This window comes from Panthera onca, chromosome A2, assembly GCF_046562875.1.
Source record: "Panthera onca isolate mPanOnc1 chromosome A2, mPanOnc1 haplotype 2, whole genome shotgun sequence".
NCBI classification, from domain to species: Eukaryota; Metazoa; Chordata; class Mammalia; order Carnivora; family Felidae; genus Panthera; species Panthera onca.
The window spans coordinates 77,224,720-77,247,884 of record NC_138340.1 but is presented as its reverse complement, the minus strand read 5'-3'; the positions used below and the strand labels follow the sequence as shown (position 1 = coordinate 77,247,884).

Below are 23,165 nucleotides of genomic sequence, written 5' to 3'. Positions count from 1 at the left end.
CCAAGGCCCGGCGCGCGAGGGAAGCCGAGGCCGCGGGGTTGGCGCTGCGCGCCTTCTCTCGTCGCACTCCTGGGGCTGGCATCGTTCCCCCGGTTGAAGAAAAGGTGGGCTCCGGAACCTTGCTGTAGCGTATGCAAGTATTTAACCTAACAACCGGGGCCTCTCGGTGGAGGCTGGACAGAAGAGCGGAGGTTTCTGGGAGTTTCTCTTGCACTCCACAAGCACAGCTGGAGGAGTTAGTAACTCCCTAGCCTTATGTGTCACACGGCTTGGCGCGCTGTCCTGGGGTAAAGGCTGGAGGGAAAGCTTAGGAAGGAAACTTGCCTGAAATGAGTAGTGAGGAGTTAGGAAGAGCCAAAGGTCGGTGAAGAAGGAAGACTGAGCCAAGAAAAGACAGACTCCGTTTCTGCCCTCCCGTGAACTTAAGCTTTTTCTTCCTCTTCCTCTTCGTTTCAGCCACATGCTATGAGTGATACCAAACTTTTTCCTGTTGCAAACTGATGGATTTTCCAAATCTTAACTATCAGTATTGAAGTTGTCAGATTAAGTTAATTCCCGTTATCTTCTCTGCTAATATATCTGCATTATTCATTTAGATTTCTCCCAAGATGAATACTGATAATAGGCCAACCACACTTGTGCAAGAAGGTTATGCATTTCTACATAAAAAGACGAATATAACTTTCTCTGTACACAGGGAACCAGTTTTTCCTAATTCCAGAGCTACATGATTCTCTCGATTCTAACAGTATTTCAAAAAGGTGCTATAACAATACTTTGTGCGTTTAATACTCATAACCACCCAGGTGAGCAAGTCTCTTAATATACTGCCTTATGTTTTCTCTTTGTCTCAGGTTTTTCCCTGATGTTTTTCGTCTCAGTCACGGTCTGACTAGAATTGTTGGTTCTGAATGGAGGTCACATGAATTGTCAAGGGCAGGGTGCTCAGACTCACATTAAATTTCATTATCCATAATACACAAAATTTTTAAGTATTCTTTAATGTTGATGAGTAAGTATTCTCTTTGAATTATGAGTTCTTTTTCTTTCCTTGGCTTTTACGTTGGAAGATTCTAGAAAAGTTACATAATACTCGTTCATTAAGGGAAGAGTTTTGAGTCCCACCTATACACACCTGCATGAGTTTACAAACAAGACCCAATTCCTATCCTGTCCCAAAGGAGCTCATAAGTAAAGCAGAAACCCCTGTGAACAATTGTACCGGGTGCTTTATAGTTTATGGATTTGTTTATTGAGATAACTACACATTGAAATCACCTGGAGAGCTTTAAAAACCCACTTATACCTGCATCCTAAGCCCAGAGATTCACATCTAATTGATCTGGGGTATGGTATGAGCATCCTGATTCTTAAAAGCTCCCCAGATAGGAGCATCTGGGTGGCTCACTTGGTTAAGCTTCTGACTTCAGGTCTGGTCATGACCTTACAGTTCATGAGTTCAAGCCCTACTCGGGCTCTGTGCTGACAGCTCAGTGCCTGGAGCCTGCTTCGGATTCTGTGTCTCTCCCTCTGCCCCTCCCCTGCTTGTGCCCTCTCTCTTCCTCTCTCTCTCTCTTTCTCAAAAATAAATAAACATTAAAGAAATCTTTTAAAAACCTCCCCAGATTACTCTAATGTACAACCAAGGTTGAAAACTACTGGTTTATTCATTCAGCAAGTAGTGAAGCAGGTGTTTGTGCCATGTGCTGGAACTACCAAGTATGAGTGAGAATGAAATTGTGCCATGTGCTGGAACTACCAAGTATGAGTGAGAATGAAATTGTTCTTGCTAAAGACTTTAGCTCCTATTAGATGGTTTTTAGGCTTTACTTTTCTGTGATGTTTAAGATGCTTATCCCCACCCTCCTTAATACTCTCCCCTCTCTTCAGTTTTTGAATATCACTCTTCAGGTTTATTCTTGCCAGCTCCAGAATTCATCTCTCTGTCTCCTTTTGCATTATTCTTTTTATCTTTTACTTAAATGTTGGTGCTTCTAAGGATTTCTTGCAAGATACGACACCCTCAAGTATTTTGTCTATGTTTTTAGTTTTAACTTATCACCTAAAGGTTTACGACCCTCAGTCTATATCCCTAGCTTTTTCCTGAGCTATATCTGTATAAAGTTTTGAGACATCACCATCTGGAAATCCCATGAGCACCTCAAGTTCAGTGTGCCCAAATATGAACTCGTGTTTGCCTGCTAAAACCTATTCCTCCTTCTGGTTTTCTGTCTCATTAATTGGAATTGCCATCCATCTAGCCTCAAAAGCCAAATTGTACACATCATCCTAGAATTGTCTCATACTATGTAACATTCACTGTCCTGAAGTGATTTCCACCTCCTAACTATCTTGCCAGTTTATTTTTATTTCTAAATAACTCCTGAGTGTGTTCTCTTTTCTTATTCCTAGAGTCCCAGGTCAGACATTCATTAGACATTCATTATGCATTTGGCCTGGTTTACTACAATAGCCTCCTTTCTCATATTTTGCCAAAAGCCCTACCCCATCTGGTGAAATCTTTCTAAATCAGAAGTCATGTCATTTTCCTGTTAAAATGTTTCATTGACAAATAATACAAGGAGAGAAGTACAGCCTGTAAAAAAATAATTGCTGTGTATGGAAGTATCTCATGCACATATTAACATGTTGAGCACATACGAAAAATCACCTGTGGAGGTGGAAAAATGGTTTAGAAACAAGACCCTACAGTATAAAATCAAAAAATATTAATATAAGGGAATATAAGGCCCATGATTATCTAAACCTCACTTCCTCTCTAGTCTGATCAAATAACACGACTACTAATGGTTCACTGAAAACATCAAGCATTTTCAAGCCTCTGTGGTTCTATGTGTGTTGCTCTCTATAACAGGACAATCCCCCATCTCCCACATATGTCAGCTCAAGTTTTCCCTCTGCCACTGTTGGTGACTCCCCTGCTTTCTCTAGACAATTATTCCCACAACAGTTAAATCGTGTCTAAGTGTATGTATCAGAACTGTTATTTTGTGTAAGTATGTCATACATTTTTAAGGACACAGGAAATGTATTTTCATTTATTTTCCCAGCACATAGCAGGAGCTTAATATTTGTTAAATGAATCAATACATGTCCATGCCCTCAAAAACTGGAGAAGAAACTGACGTGTTAATACTATGCTCTATAAAAGTAATTACAAGTGCTGGGGCCCCTGGGTGGCTCAGTTGGTTAAGGATCCAACTCTTGATTTTGGCTCAGGTCATGGTCTCACAGTTCATGAAATAAATCCCCAGGTCAGACTCTGCACTGACAGCATAGTGTCTGCTTGAGATTCTCTCTCTCCATCTCACTCTGCCCCTCGCTCACGCTCTCTCTCTCTCTCTCTCTCTCTCTCTCTCAAAATAAATAAAAAGTAATTACAAGTGCCTATGATAACAGGAGAGCCTAGGGTGCAGTGGGTAAGTAAGATCAACTCTATCTGGGATTCAGAGGAGATTATCAGAGTTATCAAGATGGGAGACTATAAGTACACAGACTGGGCAGTGAAGATATGCTCAAGATTTAATTGAAAGTACTACCTGGTTGACACACTTGTGGGAGATGAAGAAGCAAAGGATGATAAGCCCCAGGTTTCTGACTTGAATGAGCAGGGGTGGCATAACCTGGATATGAAATGCAAGAGAGAAGATGTTCATAAAAAGGAACTGCCTTTTTGTTGCTTATGTTTTACCTGTGTATGTGGGCCTACATTCTAATCATAATTTTTATTTTTAAAAAAGAGATAAGCTAGTAACTTTGTTAAGTCAGACTCAGCAGTGATCAGTAAAAGTAGTTTAACTATACATTCTACCTCAAGAAATTGAGGGGCACCTGGGTGGCTCAGTCAGTTGAGCATCTGACTTTGGTTCAGGTCATGATCTCGCAGTTTGTGGGTTCAAGCCCTGCATTGGACTCTGTGCTGACAGCTCAGAGCCTGGAGCCTGCTTCAGATTCAGTGTCTCCCTTGCTCTCTGCCCTTCCCCCCCACCTCCTGCTCTCTCTCTCTCTCTCTCTCACACACACACACAAAAATAAATACACATTAAAAAAACTGAAATTATTTAGATTATAACAATATTTTCTGGATTAGCTATATTTTCTGGTTGAGCAATTAGACCTTCCTAAAGTTTGCCCATATCTGTTGCTAAGTAATTAAGGCCAGAAACTGAAATATGGAAAGCATCCAACACTATATAATGATAGGATTTTAGATATAACAACTTTAGAAACACTTATGAACGACCTAATTTAATCACTTGTACCTCTTTGGGTATAAAAGTGATTTACTATGGAATTATCTGATTATAATTGAAATTTTGGCTAGATGATACCACATTTAATTTTTTTTTAGTAAAGGTTGGTTTGCCTTCTGATTCAGAATAGGATTTGTGAATAAGAATAAACCTCAAACAGACCAGTAAATCTTTTGAAACACTACTTAAAGTTGTTCAGTTAATGCCATTTAGCCTTCCCGTATAAAACAAGGTATTTCAAAGTGCCAGGCATATACATATGAAATTATTCAAATTAAATTTTTTTCTGGTTTGTAATACCAAACAAAGCAACATGGGAAATTTAAAATGTTACACGAAAAACCATGGTATCCTAAGAAAAACCCTTGTATTTTTCCACATCTTGAGCATTTATTAATTTGAGCAGAAAATGTTACTTTAGTGTGTTAAGTATAGAACTTGAAATTGTTAGTGTTTGACACGAACAAGCATAATTTGTAGTGAATATATAAACGTGATGATTTCATAGTGTACTAAAAACTGTCAGTGACTTACAGAGACAGGATTCTGTAGTATCCTATTTGATAGTGTGAAAAGAAGCTAAAAAGATTCCTGAGCCCACAAGCCTGACGAAAAATATATATTCTTGGCAGTTGAAATTGTTAAAATGATGGGAATTCATCTAATGAAAGTAATTTTTCTCTATGCAAACTGTCTTTCAGATTTGAGACAAATCTATATTCATGAAGAGTGACTGCATACGAAACACAATATGTCAAGAAAGAAAAAAAGATCCAATAGAAATGTTTCATTCTGGGCAGCTGGTGAAAGTCTGTGCTCCAATGGTTCGGTATTCAAAGTAAGTATTATTAAATGGTTAAAGAACTAAGATTTGATTTCCTTCTTATGCTCTGACTTTTAAAGTTAAGACCACCCCACCACATTAGGATCATCAAACACCTAGCTTTGAAATCATGATCTAGGCTTGGGTGCTGGTGTTATCGTTTACCTGTTATGTGTGGGGCCCCAAGTAAACAATTAACCCCTTCAAACCTCACTTTTTATATCTATAGATAAAGATAGTGCTTGTAACTTCCACCTATAAACATATAGTGAATATTAGATAAAAGAATATTAAGTAAATATAAACATTCATACAGAGGTTTTTGTTTGAATATAAGACTTTATGTCTGAGACAAATCCCTACAACTACATTGCTGGGCTCATGGGGTAACTATATGTTTAGTTTTTTAAGAAACTGCCAAATTTTCCAGAGTGTCTATCCTGTTTCACACTTCCACCAACAGCGTTTTTCCTCATCCTCACCAACTTTTAATAATCCTCACCATACTTTTTATTTTAGCCATCTGATAGGTGTGTAGTGATATCTCACTATGGTTTTAATATCCATTTCCCTTACAGGTAGTGATGTTGAAAATGTTTTCCTGTGTTGACTTACCATCTGTATATTGGTAAAGAAATGTTTCTTTATGTCTTTGGCCAATGGTCTGATAGGATCGTTTGCTTTTTTACTACTGAGTCAGTCTTTAAAATTTTTTTCAATTGTGGTAAATTCAACTTAAAATTTACCATTTTAAACATTTATAAGTTTACAATTCAGTGATATTAAATGCATACACATTGTCATAAAACTCTTCATTTAAAAAAACTGAAACTCTACATCCAGTAAACAATAGCTCTTTATTTCCCCCACCCGCCCCGCCCCCCATCCCCTGGCAACCATCATTCTACTTTATCTCTCTTTGAATTTGACTACTCTAGGTACCTCATATAAGTGGAATCATACAATAGTTCTTTTTCTGAGACTGGCTTATCTCACTTAGCATAATATCCTAAAGGTTCATCCATGTTGGCATATATCAGAATTTCGTTCTTTTTTTAAGAATGAATGCAATTCCATTGTATGCATATACTACATTTTATATATGCATTGATGCATGCTTGGGTTGCTTCCATCTTTTGACTATTGCAAATAATATTGCTATGAACATGGATGTATAAATATGTCTTTCAGTTCTTTTGGGTATATGCCCAGAAGAGAGTGCTGGATCATATGACAATTCTATTTTCAGTTTTTTAAGGAACTGCTGTATTGTTTTTCATTTTTACATTCCCACCAGCAGTATATAAGAATTCTGATTCCTCAACATCCTCACCAATTCTTACATCGTTTATTTATTTTTACTCTAGCCATCCTAATGGATATGAAGTGGTATCCTACCGTAGTTTTATATTTCCCTAATGATGTTTAGCACTTTTTCATGTGATTATTGGCCATATATATATATATATATATATATATATATATATATATATCTTCTTTGGAGAAATGTCTACTCAAGCCTTTTGTCCATTTTTCTATCAGGTTTTTGTTGTTGAGTTTTTGTTTACTACTGAGGTTTGAGAGTTATCTATATATTCTAGATACTGTTACTGTGTCAGATATGTGATTTGCAAATATTTTCTTCCAGTATGTAGCTTGTCTTTTCATCCTCTTAACAGAGTCTTTTGCAGAGCAAAAGTTTTTTTTTTAATAATTTAGTCTAATTTATCAGTTTTCCCTTTTGAAAATTGTGCTTTTGATGTCAAATGTAAGAAAACTTTGTGTAGCTCTTGATACTAAAGATTTTCTCCTAGTTTTTTTCCCCAGAGTCTTGTTTTTTTGTTTTACATTTAAAGTCCATAATCAATTTTTACTTAATTTTTTATAAGTGTGAGGCTTAGGTTTAGGGTTGTTTTGTTGAGTTTTTTGGGGTATTTTTTGTTTTGTTTCTTTACCTGTGGATGTCTAATTGCTTCAGCAACATTTAGTGAAAGGCTTTCTTTCCAGTATTAAATTTTTTTTGCATCTTTGTCAAAAATCATTTGGGCGGGAGCATCTGGGTGGCTCAGTCATTTGAGCCTCCTTCTCTTGATTTTGGCTCAGGTCATCATCCCAGGGTTGTGAAATCAAGCCCCGTGTCCGCTTCCACGCTGAGCATGAGATAGAGCCTGCTTAGGATTCTCTCTCTCTCTCCTCTCTTGCTCTCTCAAATTTGAAAAAAAAAAAAAAAAGTCATGTGTTTTTTATCCGCATTCCCTATTCTATTCTATGATCTATGTGTCTGTTTCTCCACCAATACTACACAATCTTGATTACTGTAGCCATTTAATTAATAAAAGTTGGGTAGACTGATTCCTCCATTTATATGTCTTCCTCAATATTGTTTTAGCTAATCTAGTTCCTTTGCCTTTCCAAGTAAATTCCAATATGATCTTGTCTTTATCTACAAAATATCTTGCTAGAATTCCCAGAAGAATTTTTTTAATTTTTTTTTTTCTTGTTTATTTATTTTTGAGAGAAAGACTGAGCATGAGCAGGGGAGGGGCAGAGAGAGAGAGAGAGAGGGAGACACAGAATCCAAAGCAGGCTCCAGGCTCTGAGCTGTCAGCAGAGCCCAATACGGGACTTGAACTCACAAACTGCGAAATTACGACCTGAGCCAAAGTCAGATGCTTAATCGACTGAGCCACCCAGGTGCCCCTGCCTTGTTCTTGATCAAGAGGATATTTGTTCTATTTTTCACCTTTAAGTATGCTAGCAGTAGGAGGTTTTGTGGATGCTCTTTATCAAGTTGAGAAAGTGCCTTTCTATTCCTGTTTTCCTGAGGGCTTTTTTTAAATCATGAATATTATTTTGTCAAATGCTTTTTCTGCATTGATTGATATAATCATGTGATTTTTCTTTTAGCCTTTTAATGTGATAGATTATATAGATTGATTCTGAATATTGAACCTTCTGTTTTAACTTTTTTTCTTTCCCCGACATCACTATAGCAGGAAAGGAATAAGAAAGCACTACCTCATTACTGTGGTATGAAAGTAGAAGTCCAGATTCCCTATTTGGTCTCCTTTGACACTCTGGGGACAAAGTGTCATTATTGCTGAGGTTGAGGGGTGGTGTCAGAGTTCCAGCTCACCGTGGAGGGGGGAGCTTGATAACTGCTCTGCTACGTTGAAAGGCATAGCCCCTTCACTAAGCATCCTTTGATACTACTTGAGACTGGGAAGGGAGAAAGTTAAAGTTACCTGCCAGAAAGTATTAAAGTCCAGCTCCCTACCTGGCCTTCTCTGACACACTATGGAAGGAGGGGCGTTGGAGCATCTTACTGCACAGCCTTGGAGAGGTAAAAGTCTAAGCTCTCCGCTCAACCTTTGCTTCTAGAGGTGGGGCCCCGGCTTTGTCTCTGGTGTTTGGCTGGGGTAGAGCCATCATTCTCTAAAATTGTTCTGTCTTGCTAGGCTTCCCCATTTCCTAGTCCTTTGGTTAGAGAGAGCTGACTTTTGTGGGGCTCTTTTTGTCTGCACTCGTTGGTATTTCCAGGTTGCCAGCTTCTTCAAGTCCAAATCTGGGATATTTGAGGCCAAAAGGAAACCCAGAGAACTTACCACTGTTTTTCCTCAGATCCCATGGTTATTAGCCTGTCTGCTGTCTTCTCTCCACCTTTCGGAGTTTTCTAATATTTGTTTTATATATAATATACTGAGCAGTGTTAAAAAAAATTTCAACTGAGTAAATTTGAAGCTCTCACTGGCTTTATTAAGCAGTTCATGAATCAGACAGCATCTCACTTAACAAGTAGGAGGTGCTCCGTGGAGTTGTACTAAATGGGAGGTTTTTACGGGAAGGAGGGTGGAACAAGAAGTTATTAGCAAAAGAAGAGAAAGGTTTGGTTCAGGCCAATCTTTGAGTGGGAAAGGGAACAACAGCATTGTTTGTTTGTTTGTTTATCATAGAGATTACCTTACTATTGCTGATCAAGCAATTTCAGGTTAACTTTTAAAAGGTCACATTCCTGGGATACGTTGAAACTGTAAGTTTTGGTTTGCTGTCATGGGGGGCAAATGACTCCAACTTCGGCTTTCTTTTTCACAGCAAGAATAGGGAAAAGTATATCTATTCTATCCTTTAAAGGCAGAACTTTCTTCTAATAAATATTTAATAATTAAATTAAATTTGGGCGTACATATGATTATGGTGTTTTCAAAATGCCTAATTATAGTCTTGTATGCTCACAGGTTGGCTTTTAGAACACTAGTAAGAAGATACAGTTGTGATCTGTGTTATACCCCAATGATAGTTGCTGCTGATTTTGTCAGATCTATAAAAGCCAGAGACAGCGAATTTACTACAAACCAAGGTATGTGGGGGCGCCTGGGTGGTTCAGTCGGTTAAGCGTCCGACTTCAGCTCAGGTCACGATCTCGCGTTCCGTGAGTTCGAGCCCCGCGTCGGGCTCTGGGCTGATGGCTCAGAGCCTGGAGCCTGCTTCTGGTTCTGTGTCTCCCTTTCTCTCTGCCCCTCCCCCGTTCATACTCTGTCTCTCTCTGTCTCAAAAATAAATATACGTTAAAAAAAAAAAAATTAAAAAAAAAAAAAACCAAGGTATGTGAAACCCAGAGTTTGCTGACTTTATAAGACTTAAAAAGTAAAAAATCTTGTCTAATCAGAAACAACACAATTCAGAGATTTTATTTTTAAATCTTTTAGTTTTTTAAGTATGTTTTTATTCAGTGTCTTGTAAACTATGGACAATATATCTAAGTGTGAGGTCAGCCTTCCTTAGGGCCCCATTCTCTCAATTGAGCTATTAGGTTCCTATTTCACTGCCTCCAGTCTTGCCCCATTCCAAACCATCCTCCAAATAGCCCAAAGTGACCTTTGTAGAATGTAAATTTGATCACATCTCTATCCTGCTTAAAATCCTTCTTAGACCTCTCAGTGGCCTAAAGCAGTGGTTCTCAAAGGGTAATGGCCCACACCAGCAGCATCAGCATCATTTGGAAACTTGTTAGAAATAGAAATTTCCAGGGTACCTGGGTGGTTCAGTCTACTGAGCTTTCAGCTCTTGGTGTCAGCTCAGGTCTTGATCTCAGGGTCATAAGTTCAAGCTCCAGCGTGGAGCCTACTTAAAGAAAGAGAGAGAGAGAGAGAGAGAGAGAGAGAGAGAAGAAAAGAAAAAAAAGAAAAGGAAGGAAAGAAAGAAGAATAAAGAAAGAAAGAAAAGAAAAGCCCCAGGCCCACTGAATCAGAAATTCTGGGTATGTGGTCCAGCAATCTTTTTTAAAAAGCCCTCCAGGTGATCCTGAGTAAAGATTAACAACCAGTGGCCTAAAGAGTAAAATTCCAGTGCCTGTCAGGGTGTTTGGCCCTATTGGTAGAGTATGGACTCCTGATCTCAGGGTGGTGAGTCTGAGCCCCAGGTTAGGTGGGTAGAGATTACTTTAAAAAAAAATCCTGACACCTGTGAATAATGTATAACGTTCCACATGATCCAGCCTCTGAATACACCTTTGCAACTTTATGTTCCATTAGTTTCTCTCCACATCCCACCAACTTTATTCTTTAAAAATACTAACTTAAGTCCCTGAATATGCCCCATCCTCTCATACTTCTCTACCTAGAATATCCTTTTCTCAGCCATGCCTGTCCCCCAGATCCAGAGCTGTCTGGCAAACGACACTACATGCTTCTTAATCCAGCTCTCAAAGTTTTTGGCCAAGCAGCTTGCCTGATCACCCTCCACTCTTGTCCTCTGTTAAATACAGACTTTGTGTTGTACTTAATCCTACTGTATTACAGTTTCCTCTTTGTAGGCCTGTATCTCATCCACTAGACTATGGGCTCCATGAAGTCTGAAATTATCTCTCATTGATTTGTATCCTTAGCTTCTAGCCCTGTGTTGAAAATATATTAGACCAATAAACAATTATTAAATTGAAATTCTATAACTCTCTCTGAGTTATAAAAAGAAAAACATCCTATATCCTCAGGGAAAAGCAAATTCTCCTATCTTGTAATAGTCCTGTAAATCAGTGAATTGCCATAGAAATTCCAAATCAGTGGGCGGCGCCTGCGTGGATCAGTTAGGTCCCCACTCATGCTCTGTCTCTCTCTGTATCTCAAAAATAAATGTTAAAAAAAAAAAAATTCCAAATCAGTGGAACAAGGGTGACGCTCAGAAATCTGCATTTTGTCAAACACTCAGTGAATCTCATATAGGTAGTCCTCAAAAGAACTTTAGAAAAATTAAAATACATTTATGCAGAGTTTATAACACTAACCCAAAAAAAGATGATAAAAATATGTCCTTTAAAACCTAGGAAAAGATCTAACACATTTGCTATATTAAAACGTAAACTTTTATATGTAAGAAAGGAACATGCACGTACTCAGACAAACCAAAACCTGGGGAAGATATTTATAATTTTTACAATAGATACTCATAATTTTAGAGCTGATTTCTTTTGTTTTATAAAAGAATAATTGAAAAATGAGGAACAAAAGGGGCACCTTGGTGGCTCAGTCAGTTCAGTTAAGCATCCAACTTCAGCTCAGGTCATGATCTCATGGTTTGTGAGTTCGAGCCCTGCATCGGACTTTGTGCTGACAGCTCAGAGCCTGGAGCCTCCTTTGGATTCTTTGTCTCCCTCTCTCTGTGCCCCTCCCCCACTCATGATGTCTCTCTCTCTCTCTCATAAATAAATAAACCAAAAAAAAATTTTTAAAGAAAATGAGGAACAATGAAAAGAAAAATTACGCGTAGAAAAATAGACAAAGGCTATGGAGAAAGAGCCTACAAATAAAAATACACACTGTCGGATATACAATGTAGACTATGTTTGTAAGGAAACAAGAACTTTCATCCATAGCATTGTGCATCTATATTGTTAAACTCTTTTGAAAGAAAACTTTGTAATGTCTATCAAAATGTTAGATGCCTATCCAGCGGTTACATTCATGGGAATTTACCTGATGAATATACTCAGAGTAGCATGTATGTAATAGGTTCTCATCATAGCATTGTTTGCAAAAGCCACAAATGAAAAACAATCTAGAAGAACACTGTATGGTTCATCCATACAGAAGAATATGCTACTAAAAAGAAAATAGGTCTAAGTACAGCTCCCAGATACATTAGGGGATTAAAAAAAAGTAGGGATAGAAATGTGTATAGCATGTTCACGTTTGTTTAAATTTTACAGGTATACATAAAATTGTTCTGGAATACAATTAACTAATTCTCACCTTTGGAAATGGGATGTTTGTCAAGAGTGTTATAGTTTTCATTTTATCAAATTTTATACTGTTTGAATTTGTACTAAATGTAAATTACTTTTAATTTAAAATGTTTAAAATTAGTTTAATGCTCTCTTGTTTCAACAGATGCTTTTTAGGCTAAATGTAGTTACGTTATTCCGTACAAACATGAAGAGTTTGGTGGTGTGTGTGTGTGTGCGTGCGTGTGCACATTTCTGTGAATTTTAATGTTGAGCTATTTGTTTTATCAGGTGATTGCCCATTGATTGTTCAGTTTGCTGCTAATGATGCAAGACTTTTATCTGATGCTGCTCGTATAGTCTGCCCTTACGCGAATGGAATAGACATTAACTGTGGTTGCCCTCAGAGGTAAAGCTCAAAGAAGTTGGAAGAATTTTCAAAAAAAATTAGAAAAAAACTATGTGAACATGGTAAACTATGTCTCTAATCTTCCAAGAATTAGAAAGTATAGAAAATAGAGTTAAAGCACTTGAGCTCCAAATAAGAAGAAAAAATAAAGGAAGATAATTTAGGAACATATATATGCAAAGGTATTTTCTGATGCCTTAAACAATATATAGACCTTTGATAAGTTTTATCTCACCTCACACTAGAATTTTTTCTATGTGTAGGTCTGCCTCGAACATCATCCATAAGTAGTTATATAAGACTTGACCATTTATGGTCCTCCCTAACATGAATTTTTACTGCCATGTCAAACAAGAAACTATGATTCTATGATTTGAGAGATGACCACTTGTTTTCTCCTAATTAATTTGCTCTATAAGAATACCTTTTTATAATTACCTTTCCTTTCTATACCATAGTTATTTGGTTGAGTCTAACTGGGTATTGATGCGATGCTTAATTTGACAACAATATCCCTGTGTTCTTGGCACTGTATTAGACTATCTGTCAATAATTCAAAATATGTCCAAAGAATAAAATCAAGGTTTTAAGTACATAATAATCCAAACCAGATTAGACATATTTGTATACTCATTAGGAGAGTTAAATAAGCTGTTTAGTGGTACTGGAATGCTGTCAGCCAAAAATATCTTTCTATTATTAAGATTAATAAAATGTCTTGTTATGTATAATAAACATCAAATTTGGAATTTTAAAAATCTGAAGTAATTGCAATTAATTACAAATACCTAAGTCTGTTTTGGTTGAATGAATTTTAATTTAATTTTCTCACTTGCCAATGAAAACCATTTTTCCTAAGTACTTTTTGATCTGGGAACATGCTTTCCTTATCTCATATTGATCCACTTTAAGATGTTGGATCTATGAATTATAAAAATCTGATTCCATTCCAGGTTGCTAAGGTAGAGAAATAGATGCATTTACAGTGCTTTTAGAATTCTGTCTTCTCTTCCAGCTATTTACAGTTCATTTGATGTGTCTGCTTTATAAAGGTGGGCAATGGCAGAAGGTTATGGAGCTTGCTTAATAAACAAGCCAGAGGTTGTTCGAGATATGGTGAAACAAGTAAGAAATCAAGTGGAAAATCCCAGATTTTCAGTATCTATTAAAATAAGGTAAAGACAATATTTCAAACTATTAACAAGATAGTCCATTACTTAGAAAATAAAAATATATTCCTTTTGTCTAAGAGTATAGGGGTATCCATCCTTAATAAATTGGTAGTTTATGTATGGAAGTGTTGAAACAGGGCATTTAGTAAATGAATGTGTACCTTAATTTTTATTTATAAAGAGAACAACTTCCTTTTTGTATTTTTTAATAGAAAATAAAACTTCCCTTTATTATTAAAAACTTTCCCTTAGAAGAAACCGTCAATTTTTTTCATATACTGCTTAATTAATAATGCTAAGAAACATTCCTAGTACCAAGAATAGAAAAAACAGTAATAATATTTGCACGAAAATTTCACAATGAAAAGAAAATAAGGCAGGCTTTTGTAGCAACATGGATGGAACTGGAGAGTGTGATGCTAAGTGAAATAAGCCATACAGAGAAAGACAGATACCATATGGTTTCACTCTTATGTGGATCCTGAGAAACATAACAGAAACCCATGGGGGAGGGGAAGGAAAAAAAAAAAAAAAAGAGGTTAGAGTGGGAGAGAGCCAAAGCATAAGAGACTGTTAAAAACTGAGAACAAACTGAGGGTTGATGGGGGGTGGGAGGGAGGGCAGGGTGGGTGATGGGTATTGAGGAGGGCACCTTTTGGGATGAGCACTGGGTGTTGTATGGAAACCAATTTGACAGTAAATTTCATATATTAAAAAAAAAAAATAAAAAAAATAAAAAAAAGAAAAAGAAAAAAAAAAGAAAATAAGGCAGGAATCAGTCTTTTGGTGAAAAGTTAAGAACATTTCATAATAATGTATTCTATTCTCCCACTTGTGGTTTGGAGCATACACAGCAGATATTAGGGTACCATCTTCCAATTCCTCCATGACAGTCTTGGATGACTTTTTCAGTTATCAAAGCTAAAAGGGGGAAGGAGTAGGTAAGGTAAAATTTATTTGTCATCCTATTGTTGCCAATAGTGAAATAGCTAAATTTGAGGTCTAAAGTGGGAACTGATCTCTGAACAAAGCCTTTCTAATAGTAGCAGGTAGTGATAATATAACAAAGCTAACTAAATAATGTATCAGATGAAATCTTTTATCTAGCGTATTAGTTTTAGCATTAAGATTTGTGTGCTGTGAATAGACTGATTTAATTTTGAAATTATAGGATCCATGATGACCTTACAAGAACTGTAGATCTTTGTCGAAAGGCTGAGGCAACAGGAGTTTCTTGGATTACAGTCCATGGAAGAACTGTTGAAGAAAGACATCAGCCAGTTCACTATGAGGCCATTAAAATAATTAAGGAAAATATGTCTATACCTGTAATTGCTAATGGAGATATCAGAAGCTTAAAAGAAGCAGAAAATGTGTGGCATATTACTGGGACAGATGGTAAGAAATAAGTACCTGAGCTTTTTGTCTTTTAATTACAAAAAAAAAAAAGTAGGCGTAGGAGAGTAATGTTAATGTGAGTTTTCATTATTTGTCTTTAAAATGGAGCCGTATTAGCAGAATCGCACAGCAGAAGCATGCTGGACCCATAAAATGGAGCCATATTTTCCTGTTGTACTGATTTACGCTAAATCATTTATTAACTCTTCTACTTAGAAACAGTAGATTGTTTTAACTGGGGTAAATTAAGTCAGTTACTTTTCTGCCACCATCATATCCAATGAGTGACCAGTTAAGGCTATCTGGAAGATAGCCTATTAATAAAATAGAACATCTGGAATCGAAATGAGAATTAGTGAACACTAAGTTGTTATAGGAGCCAAAGGCACATACAATGACATAGTTTTATTACCCCCTTAAATTATTGGCATACCAAGGCCTGTGAGAACTATTGCTAGACGGGAGAATGCAGATAAATCTAACTTTAAGCATACCCAATTTATGACAATCCGGATTAACCACCCCCCCAAAAAAAAAACCCTAGAGACTAATCGTTTAATATAAAAGTCTTAAAAAAGATTTTTTTTATTTCTTATAAGCACGTTCAAACGTTCTTGACTTACAAACATATAAAATTGTTTTATAATTTAATTAGACTAATATACGGGTATTGAGAAACCTTGTAATAATACTTTATTTTTCAGTATTCTCAGTTTGTTTCATTAGGTTTGACCTCATAACCATGAGTTCTTCATGTGTGGACAAATGTGATGTGCTTTAATTCATAGGTGTGATGGTTGCAAGAGGACTCTTAGCAAACCCGGCCATGTTTGCTGGATATGAAGAAACCCCACTGAAATGCATCTGGGACTGGGTTGACATTGCTCTTGAACTTGGAACTCCTTATATGTGTTTCCATCAACATTTAATGTACATGATGGAAAAGATAACCTCAAGGCAGGAAAAAAGAGTATTTAACGCTTTGTCAAGCACATCAGCAGTCTTAGATTACCTTACAGACCATTATGGGATTTGATTGGACTTCCTAAATTGAAATAATTTATATATATTAAAATAATATATACTAAGTCAGTCTTAGACCCATCCTAAGAGAGTGTGATTCGATAGATCTATAGGGTGGAACCAAAACTTAATTTTAAAGAAGACCCCAGGTTCAGACATCCTAGTCATCCTTTCAACCACTGACAAATAATTGCTCTGAATCCTATCATGAATTAAAAAAAAAAACTCAGAATTTTTTTTCCTGCAGGAATTGTGTTTTTAACATTTTTAAATAAATAAAACTTTTTATTTTAATACTAAAAGTATGACTCCTATAGTGTCTATAAATTAACATGAAGTATATTTTAGTGGAAATAATAAGTGCAAAGAAGTGACAGAACAAATACCAACTTCTATATAAAATGAAAAGAAGTAATAAATTCAGTATAGAATTACTTTCAAATTGGAGGGGCATCTGGGTGGCTCAGTCGATCAAGCGTCCAGCTTCGGCTCAGGTCATGATCTCACAGCTCTTGAGTTTGAGCCCTGTGTAGGGCTCTGTGTTGACAGCTCAGAGCCTGGAGCCTGCTTGGGATTCTGTGTGTGTCTCTCTCTCTCTTTCTCTCTCAATAAATAAATATTAAAAAACAAAACTCAAATTGGAAAATCAAACTGGAACTTCCTAATTCATGAAAGACGCACTGGTATTGTTTTTAAATTGTGTAATTGAGTTTAATTACATGTGATGTTTTCTATAATTTAAAACTAAGATCCATGAAACTCTTTAAATGACATTAACTTTGTTACATTTCAAGTCTTCTAGATCCTTAGAAGATAGAGAGCTTGGTAAATACACCTGCACTTAACATGATAAAATTAGTTTTAGTCCCCCACATCTTATGTATAAAAAATTTGGTAACCAATCTGGAAATGATTATATATTTGAAATATTTCTTAGAGAATTTAAAAGTTTTTTAAGTTTACTTGAGAGCATGTGTGTGCACACCCATGGGGGAGGACAGAGAGAGGGAGGGAGAAAATCCCAAGCAGGCTCCTTGCTGTCAGCACAGAGCCCCACACGGGACTCAGTCTCACCAACCCTGACATCAAGACCTGAGCCGAAATCAAGAGTCAACTCTTAACCAACTGAGCCAACCAGATGCCCCAAGAATTTAATTTTTAGTTTAAAAACCTAATTTTCATACGGTTTGGGGGGGTACTTATTTCTTTATGATGTTATTTTTATGCCCCCAGCAGATGATAATAATTTTTATTTTTTTGTAATAATTTAAAATTTTTTTAATGTTTATTTATTGGGGGCTGGGGGGGGCAGAGAGAGGGAGACACAGAATCCAAAGTAGGTTCCAGGCTCTGAGCTGTCAGCATAGAGCCCATACCCGGCTGGAACCCACTAACTGGGAGATCATGACCTGAGCCGACGTCTTAGGATTAACCAACTGAGCCACCCAGGCACCCCTGTAATAGTTTTAATTTTTAAGTTCCATTGTGTGGTAGTGTTACTAATAGAATTTTGTTATTGGTGAATGTGCTACTGTAAGAATTAAGTTTCTCAGGTTAAAATAAAATAGTTCCATAATTAAGATATTGGTCTATACACAAACATGAAAATTTGGTAACTGTGTCTATCTAAGACTGCTTAGTTCAAGACTTTGAGAATATTAAATGAATCCATTTTAAAATAAGCACTGTGTTGCCATATTTTGGGGGACACATTCTATGCTTTCCTTTTTTCAGTTAACACCTTTTTTAAGATAATTGGCTTTTTTATTTGATGTAAGTAGTATATAAGGAAATGGGGAGCTATAGTCTAAGTTAGTAATTTTTATGTTTACAAATTAAAGTTAGTTATACTAGTGGTGTGAGCACAGGAGCATAGAATAAGGTGCACAGGCTTTCAAAGGAACCAGTGTGGAAGACCATCGAGTTCTAAACACGATTGATGTAAAAAAACAAAGCCCTTCCCTATAGTTAATTTACTGTTCAGTCTTTTTCTTTTCCGTGTGATCAAGTATACTTGTGATAAGAAAAAGCACCCACTTAAATGTATTTTTAGGGGCGCCTGGGTGGCCCAGCCGTTGGCTTCCAAGGACTCTCAACTCTCCTCCCCTCCCCACCAAGGTGTGGAGTCTGCTTGGGATTCTCTCTTTGCCCCTCCTCCACTAGTGTGTGCAGCCCTCCCTCAAAATAAATAAACATTTAAAAATTTTAAAAAGTAAGTGTATTTTTATATTCTGTAATTATCTATTTACATCATTTAATAGTCCCAAAATAATTCTGTCCAGAAGGATAATACTGTCAATTCCTGATGTCAATAATGAAAACGGTTAATAATTGTTATTCACGGAATTTGGAAACCTGGAAAATAGTAACTGAAGGAATGCACCCACACACTGTTTTCTATTCCTATCAGTCCCAAATATCTCCCTAGAGTCTCTTCCCAGCCTATGGACAAGAGCAGGAAAATATGTTTCGAAGCTGCATTTTCTTCCACGTTCTCAGAAAAAAATACTGCACAACCACCCAATCCTGGCCCTCCCATTTAACTAGAGCTTAATTCCGGACAATAAAACTGTTTCTACCCCAAAAGAGACAGAACAGGAAAGGAATGCCTTTCAAACACGTTCACTGAATTGCATCACTCCATCAAACCCTGCCGCCCCGGAGCCATTCCTTCGTGGACCCCACGAAGCCCTTTCAGAAAACGTCGATTAACCGCAACCCCTCCCAACCAAACCACACTTTATTAGAAATTTAAGGTCGGCTCTCAAGAAGGTGACTCGGGAACCCCAAGCATGCGCCCGAAAAGTGTGAGTCACCCTCCCAACTCCACCATCAATTACAAAACAATTATTGCTAATCGTCGTCCTCGCGCCGCCAGCGACGCCGGGGGGTGCGGGCCCCCAGGTTCGGGGCTGGGGGGGCTGGGCTCCGGAGCCGGCCGAGCGGGGGCGGGGGCAGACGAGGAGGGGGTGGGGCGCTCTCCCCGGCCCCGCTCCCCTCCCCCCCAACCTCCGCCCCGCCGCGGCGTCTGACGTCCCGCGCGTCAGTGGCGCGGAGCAGCGCGGGGAGCCAGGCGGGCCGCAGGCGGGGTAAGGCCGGACGGGCTTCCGGGGGGCCGCGGTCCCCGCGGCGGGGAGGAGCGCCAGGCCGCGCGGGGTCGCGCAGCGCCCTCCGCGGTTGGACCACGGGAGCAGGCCGTGCCCGCGGCGCGTTCGCGGAGAAGGAGGGCGCCTAGGCGCGGGCGTTAGTGGAGGGTGGCGTTAGGCTTCTGTCGCTGCGAGGGTGGCGGGCCAGCACGTCCTCTGTGCGGTGCAGGCCGGTTCCGCACAGCTCGCAGGGGAAGTGGAGACGCGGACCTGTGGGCCCACCCTTGACCCCTGCCCTGCCCCTCCCACTGGGGGTTAAGGCCAGGTGCCACGGGTTAGAGGAGGGACCGGCCCCGTCTGCCCCCCTGGACGAAAACATTACGCCCCAGGGCTTTAATCAAGTTTTTCTCTAAAAGGCAGTAAAGTAAAATAAGTGTTTCTCTATTTAGGTGTGAAGAGGAAAAAAATGACACTCCAGTGGGTGGCAGTTGCAACCTTTCTTTATGCTGAAATAGGACTTATTTTAATCTTCTGTCTTCCTTTTATTCCTCCTCAGAGGTAGGAAACCTGCAAATTGTTGCGATAAGTTACAATAAGTACAATAAGCATATGATTAGCTACTTTAGACTGTTACGAGTGATATGAGAAAAGTTTCCTTAGGATTAAAAAGTTTTGAACGCTGATTATATTCAAGGTGCTCTTTAAACTCACAAATTTTAGGTAATATCTAATGATGTTAAAATATCACGTTATATAAATATTATTATGTGTACAAACGAATTAACTTTGTCTCCGCTTGCTTCTAAAAGGAAAAGGGCCCAGTCCTCTTGACTCTCTTGGTTACAGATACAATATAGCAGTGGTTGTGCTCTTAATACCTGTCATCAGACTTAACCTTTTTTATTGCCCTGACTTGGAACAGTGAACTCAAAAAAGGGAAATGGATAAATGTTTACAGCACCAAATGGGTGCAGAAATGTTTCATTGGGGCAGTGGAACGAAAAACAATGTAGAGACTTATGCCAGTAAATGATTCTTCGTTTTGGCCTTATGCAACCCAAAAATAGTTTCATTAATGTTTTACTGCTTTTTTTCCGTAGACAGAATTAATATATATTTAAAGTGCTGAATGTGGAACGTACCATAACCATACATACATTAGCCTTAATTCGTTAGTAAGGAACTTTGAAAGGTCTGTAAGTAGAGTAAAAGTATTTCAATTGAAGCATTGGCTGACTTTTCCCCTGCAATCATCCTCCTATTTATTTGGGGGTGGGGGGGAGGTTGGAAAGTTGACACACAATGTTACATTAGTTTCAGGTGTACAGAGTAGTGATTTGACTTCTCTATAACTATGCTGTGCTCACCACAAGTGTAGCTACCATATGAGTTCAGTTTTAGATCCAGAAAGTTGATTAGTATGGATGGTGAAATACACTTGTAATAAAAATGTTGCAACACCTTTGTTCATGCTCCTGGCATAAAAGAAAATCTTTCATAAATGAGATCCTAGAGAGAAGTTTAGTGAGAACCCATGACTGGAAGAGACTTACGTAAGTTTTTACTTTGGCTCAGGGTGCAGGTGGTCTTTACAACTCTTAACTTGCTTCTTTTTATAAGAAATTTTTTTTAACGTTTTTATTTATTTTTGAGACAGAGAGAGACAGAGCACGAACAGGGGAGGGGCAGAGAGAGAGGGAGACACAGAATCTGAAACAGGCTCCAGGCTCTGAGCTGTCAGCACAGAGCCCGATGCGGGGCTCCAACTCACGGCCCATGAGATCATGACCTGAGCTGAAGTCGGACACTCAACCGACCAAGCCACCCAGGGGCCCCATTAACTTGCTTCTTACCTACCTAGATTTTTACTCCTGTTCTTGCCTATGAGCTATGCCATCACTTTTTTCTTCCTTACTAAAGAAAAAAAATTGAATCACACTGTAGGAAGGAGCATTAGAGATCATTTTATCCAACCCACTTATTCTTATATAGGGAAAGTAGTCTAAGGTCATCTAGCTGATCTGTGGCTGACTCTAGACAAGAATCTGGCTTTCAGCCTGGTGCTTTTTCTACTCTACTGCTTATCCTGTTGGTTTGAAATTTCTATAACACCCTGTTAGCTTTTTGGTGGTAGGTCCAACAAGAGAGTCCTGTATTCAAAAGAAAGAAAGATGTTATTTATAAATAAGGCTTAAGCATTTCCAAAAATATATATATATTTTTGTCCATTAATGTTTTTTCCATGAAAATGATCCATAGTGGGGTGCCTGGGTGGCTCAGTCAGTTAAGAGTCCGACTTCAGTTCAGGTCATGATCTCAGGGTTTGTGAGTTCCAGCCGCGAGTCGGGCTCTGTGCTGACAGCTCAGAGCCTGAAGCCTGCTTTGGATTCTGTGTCCCATTCTCTCTCTGCACCCTCCCCACCCCCCAACTTGTGCTCTGTCTCTCAAAAATAAATAAATGTAAAAAAAATCCATAGAATATGGATATTTTTCTTCCTGCCAAATATAATTATTTTCCTGTCTTTTTCAAGTAGCTCTTGGATAGATGTGTATGTAAGTACACAGATTATATACTCATGTACAAATATACATAAGAAAATATATGTGTACACAACTCATTTACAATATACACACAGTCCTTACTGTGTGTATCCACATCTTTTATGCATGTATCACCATAGTTGTCAAAGAGAAGGATTCAATTTTATTTAATTTAGGCTATCATTTTCTCACTGAACCCACTGGTTAAAGACACATGCTTAGAAGTCAGACTGCCTGAGTGTGTATTTCAGCTCTGCATGTTACTGTATGACCCTATGCAAATTATTTACCATCTCTGGCCAGTTTCCCCATCTGTCAAATAGAGGTAATACTGGTATCCACCTCATATAGTGGTCGTGGTGATAAAATGAGCTAAAATACATACAAGTGCTTAGAACCATAGTATGGTAAGGACTGAAAATATAATAGCTATTATCAGTTTTCCTTGAAGTGAGTCTCAGTAGAGACTGCTAGTTGCTCCCTGTAGGAGTTCTCTTTTGTGTTCCTTTCTATACTGGCCCCTAAAATGTGAATTTACAGTGGGTCTTAGATGAAGGTATTGCCACTTACGTTCTTTTTCTAAAAATATAAAATTTTTTGTAATGAAAAATTTGAATAGCGTCTCTGGCATTGGAAGCATAGAGACAGAAGGACCTCCTTCACCTATGTCAGTCTCCCTCTCCTTGCAACTTCGAGTTACTACTTAGGGTTGTTCTCGAAAGTTATTAGCCAATAATTTGTCATAATCTTGAAGTAAAACTTTTTTTTAGGTTGTTAGTGTTTGAACCTTATTTAGGTGCTTATTACTTTCATATGTCTGCTTTGGACTTCGTTCATCTGTTATTCATTTAAAATGCCCTTGTACAGGGACACCTGGGGGGCTCAGTCAGCTAAGCATCTGACTCTTGGTTTCGGGAGTTCGAGCCCCACGTCAGGCTCTGTGCTGACAGTATGGAACCTGTTAGGGATTCTCTCTCTCTTTCCCTCTCTTTCTCTGCCCCTCCCCTGCTCGAGCTCCCTCCCTGCCTCTCAAAATGAATAAACTTTAAAAAATAAAATAAATAAAATGCCCTGTACAAAGTTTGTTACCTTCCCAATTGTGTGGTGGATTGGTTTCATCTTTGTCATTTATAATCCATACTTTCTTACCTCTGTGTCTTTGTGCCATTCAATCCATCTAGACTTTTTTCCCACCATTTTGTTTCCCGTGTTCACATCTTGAT

At 38.2% G+C, this 23,165-nt stretch overlaps 2 protein-coding genes across 4 annotated transcripts in view; both read left to right on the top strand.

Moving 5' to 3' along the window:
• Window positions 1-2: 2 nt before the first annotated feature.
• Window positions 3-16,617, top strand: DUS4L (dihydrouridine synthase 4 like). The gene is made up of 7 exons (XM_060633778.3): window positions 3-104; window positions 4,976-5,112; window positions 9,333-9,454; window positions 12,605-12,722; window positions 13,775-13,897; window positions 15,066-15,292; window positions 16,081-16,617. The coding sequence occupies exons 2-7, from the start codon at window positions 4,997-4,999 to the stop codon at window positions 16,326-16,328; spliced, it is 954 nt and encodes a 317-aa protein (XP_060489761.1). The 5' UTR covers window positions 3-104; window positions 4,976-4,996; the 3' UTR covers window positions 16,329-16,617.
• A 2,386-nt stretch (window positions 16,618-19,003) lies between these two features.
• The window catches only part of LOC132679848 (B-cell receptor-associated protein 29), a 54,772-nt gene continuing 50,610 nt past the window's right edge, over window positions 19,004-23,165 (top strand). Inside the window, exons 1-2 of one of the 3 annotated variants that reach the window (XM_060633781.3) lie at window positions 19,004-19,122; window positions 19,851-19,959. In XM_060633781.3, the coding sequence (XP_060489764.1) occupies window positions 19,868-19,959 (92 nt within the window). In that variant the 5' untranslated portion in view covers window positions 19,004-19,122; window positions 19,851-19,867. Of the gene's footprint in view, window positions 19,123-19,274; window positions 19,405-19,484; window positions 19,727-19,850; window positions 19,960-23,165 lie in introns of those variants that run through there. The other 2 variants (XM_060633780.3, XM_060633782.3) reach the window with 2 other exon arrangements.

What these genes read in the sequence shown, in the direction of transcription:
- DUS4L (XM_060633778.3), top strand. Translation starts at nt 4,997, where the DNA reads ATGAAGAGTGACTGCATACGAAACACAATATGTCAAGAAAGAAAAAAA. An exon ending in CGAATTTACTACAAACCAAG is followed by an intron (nt 9,455 to 12,604) that starts GTATGTGGGGGC and finishes TTGTTTTATCAG; the next exon opens with GTGATTGCCCATTGATTGTT. An exon ending in AACTGTGGTTGCCCTCAGAG is followed by an intron (nt 12,723 to 13,774) that starts GTAAAGCTCAAA and finishes TGCTTTATAAAG; the next exon opens with GTGGGCAATGGCAGAAGGTT.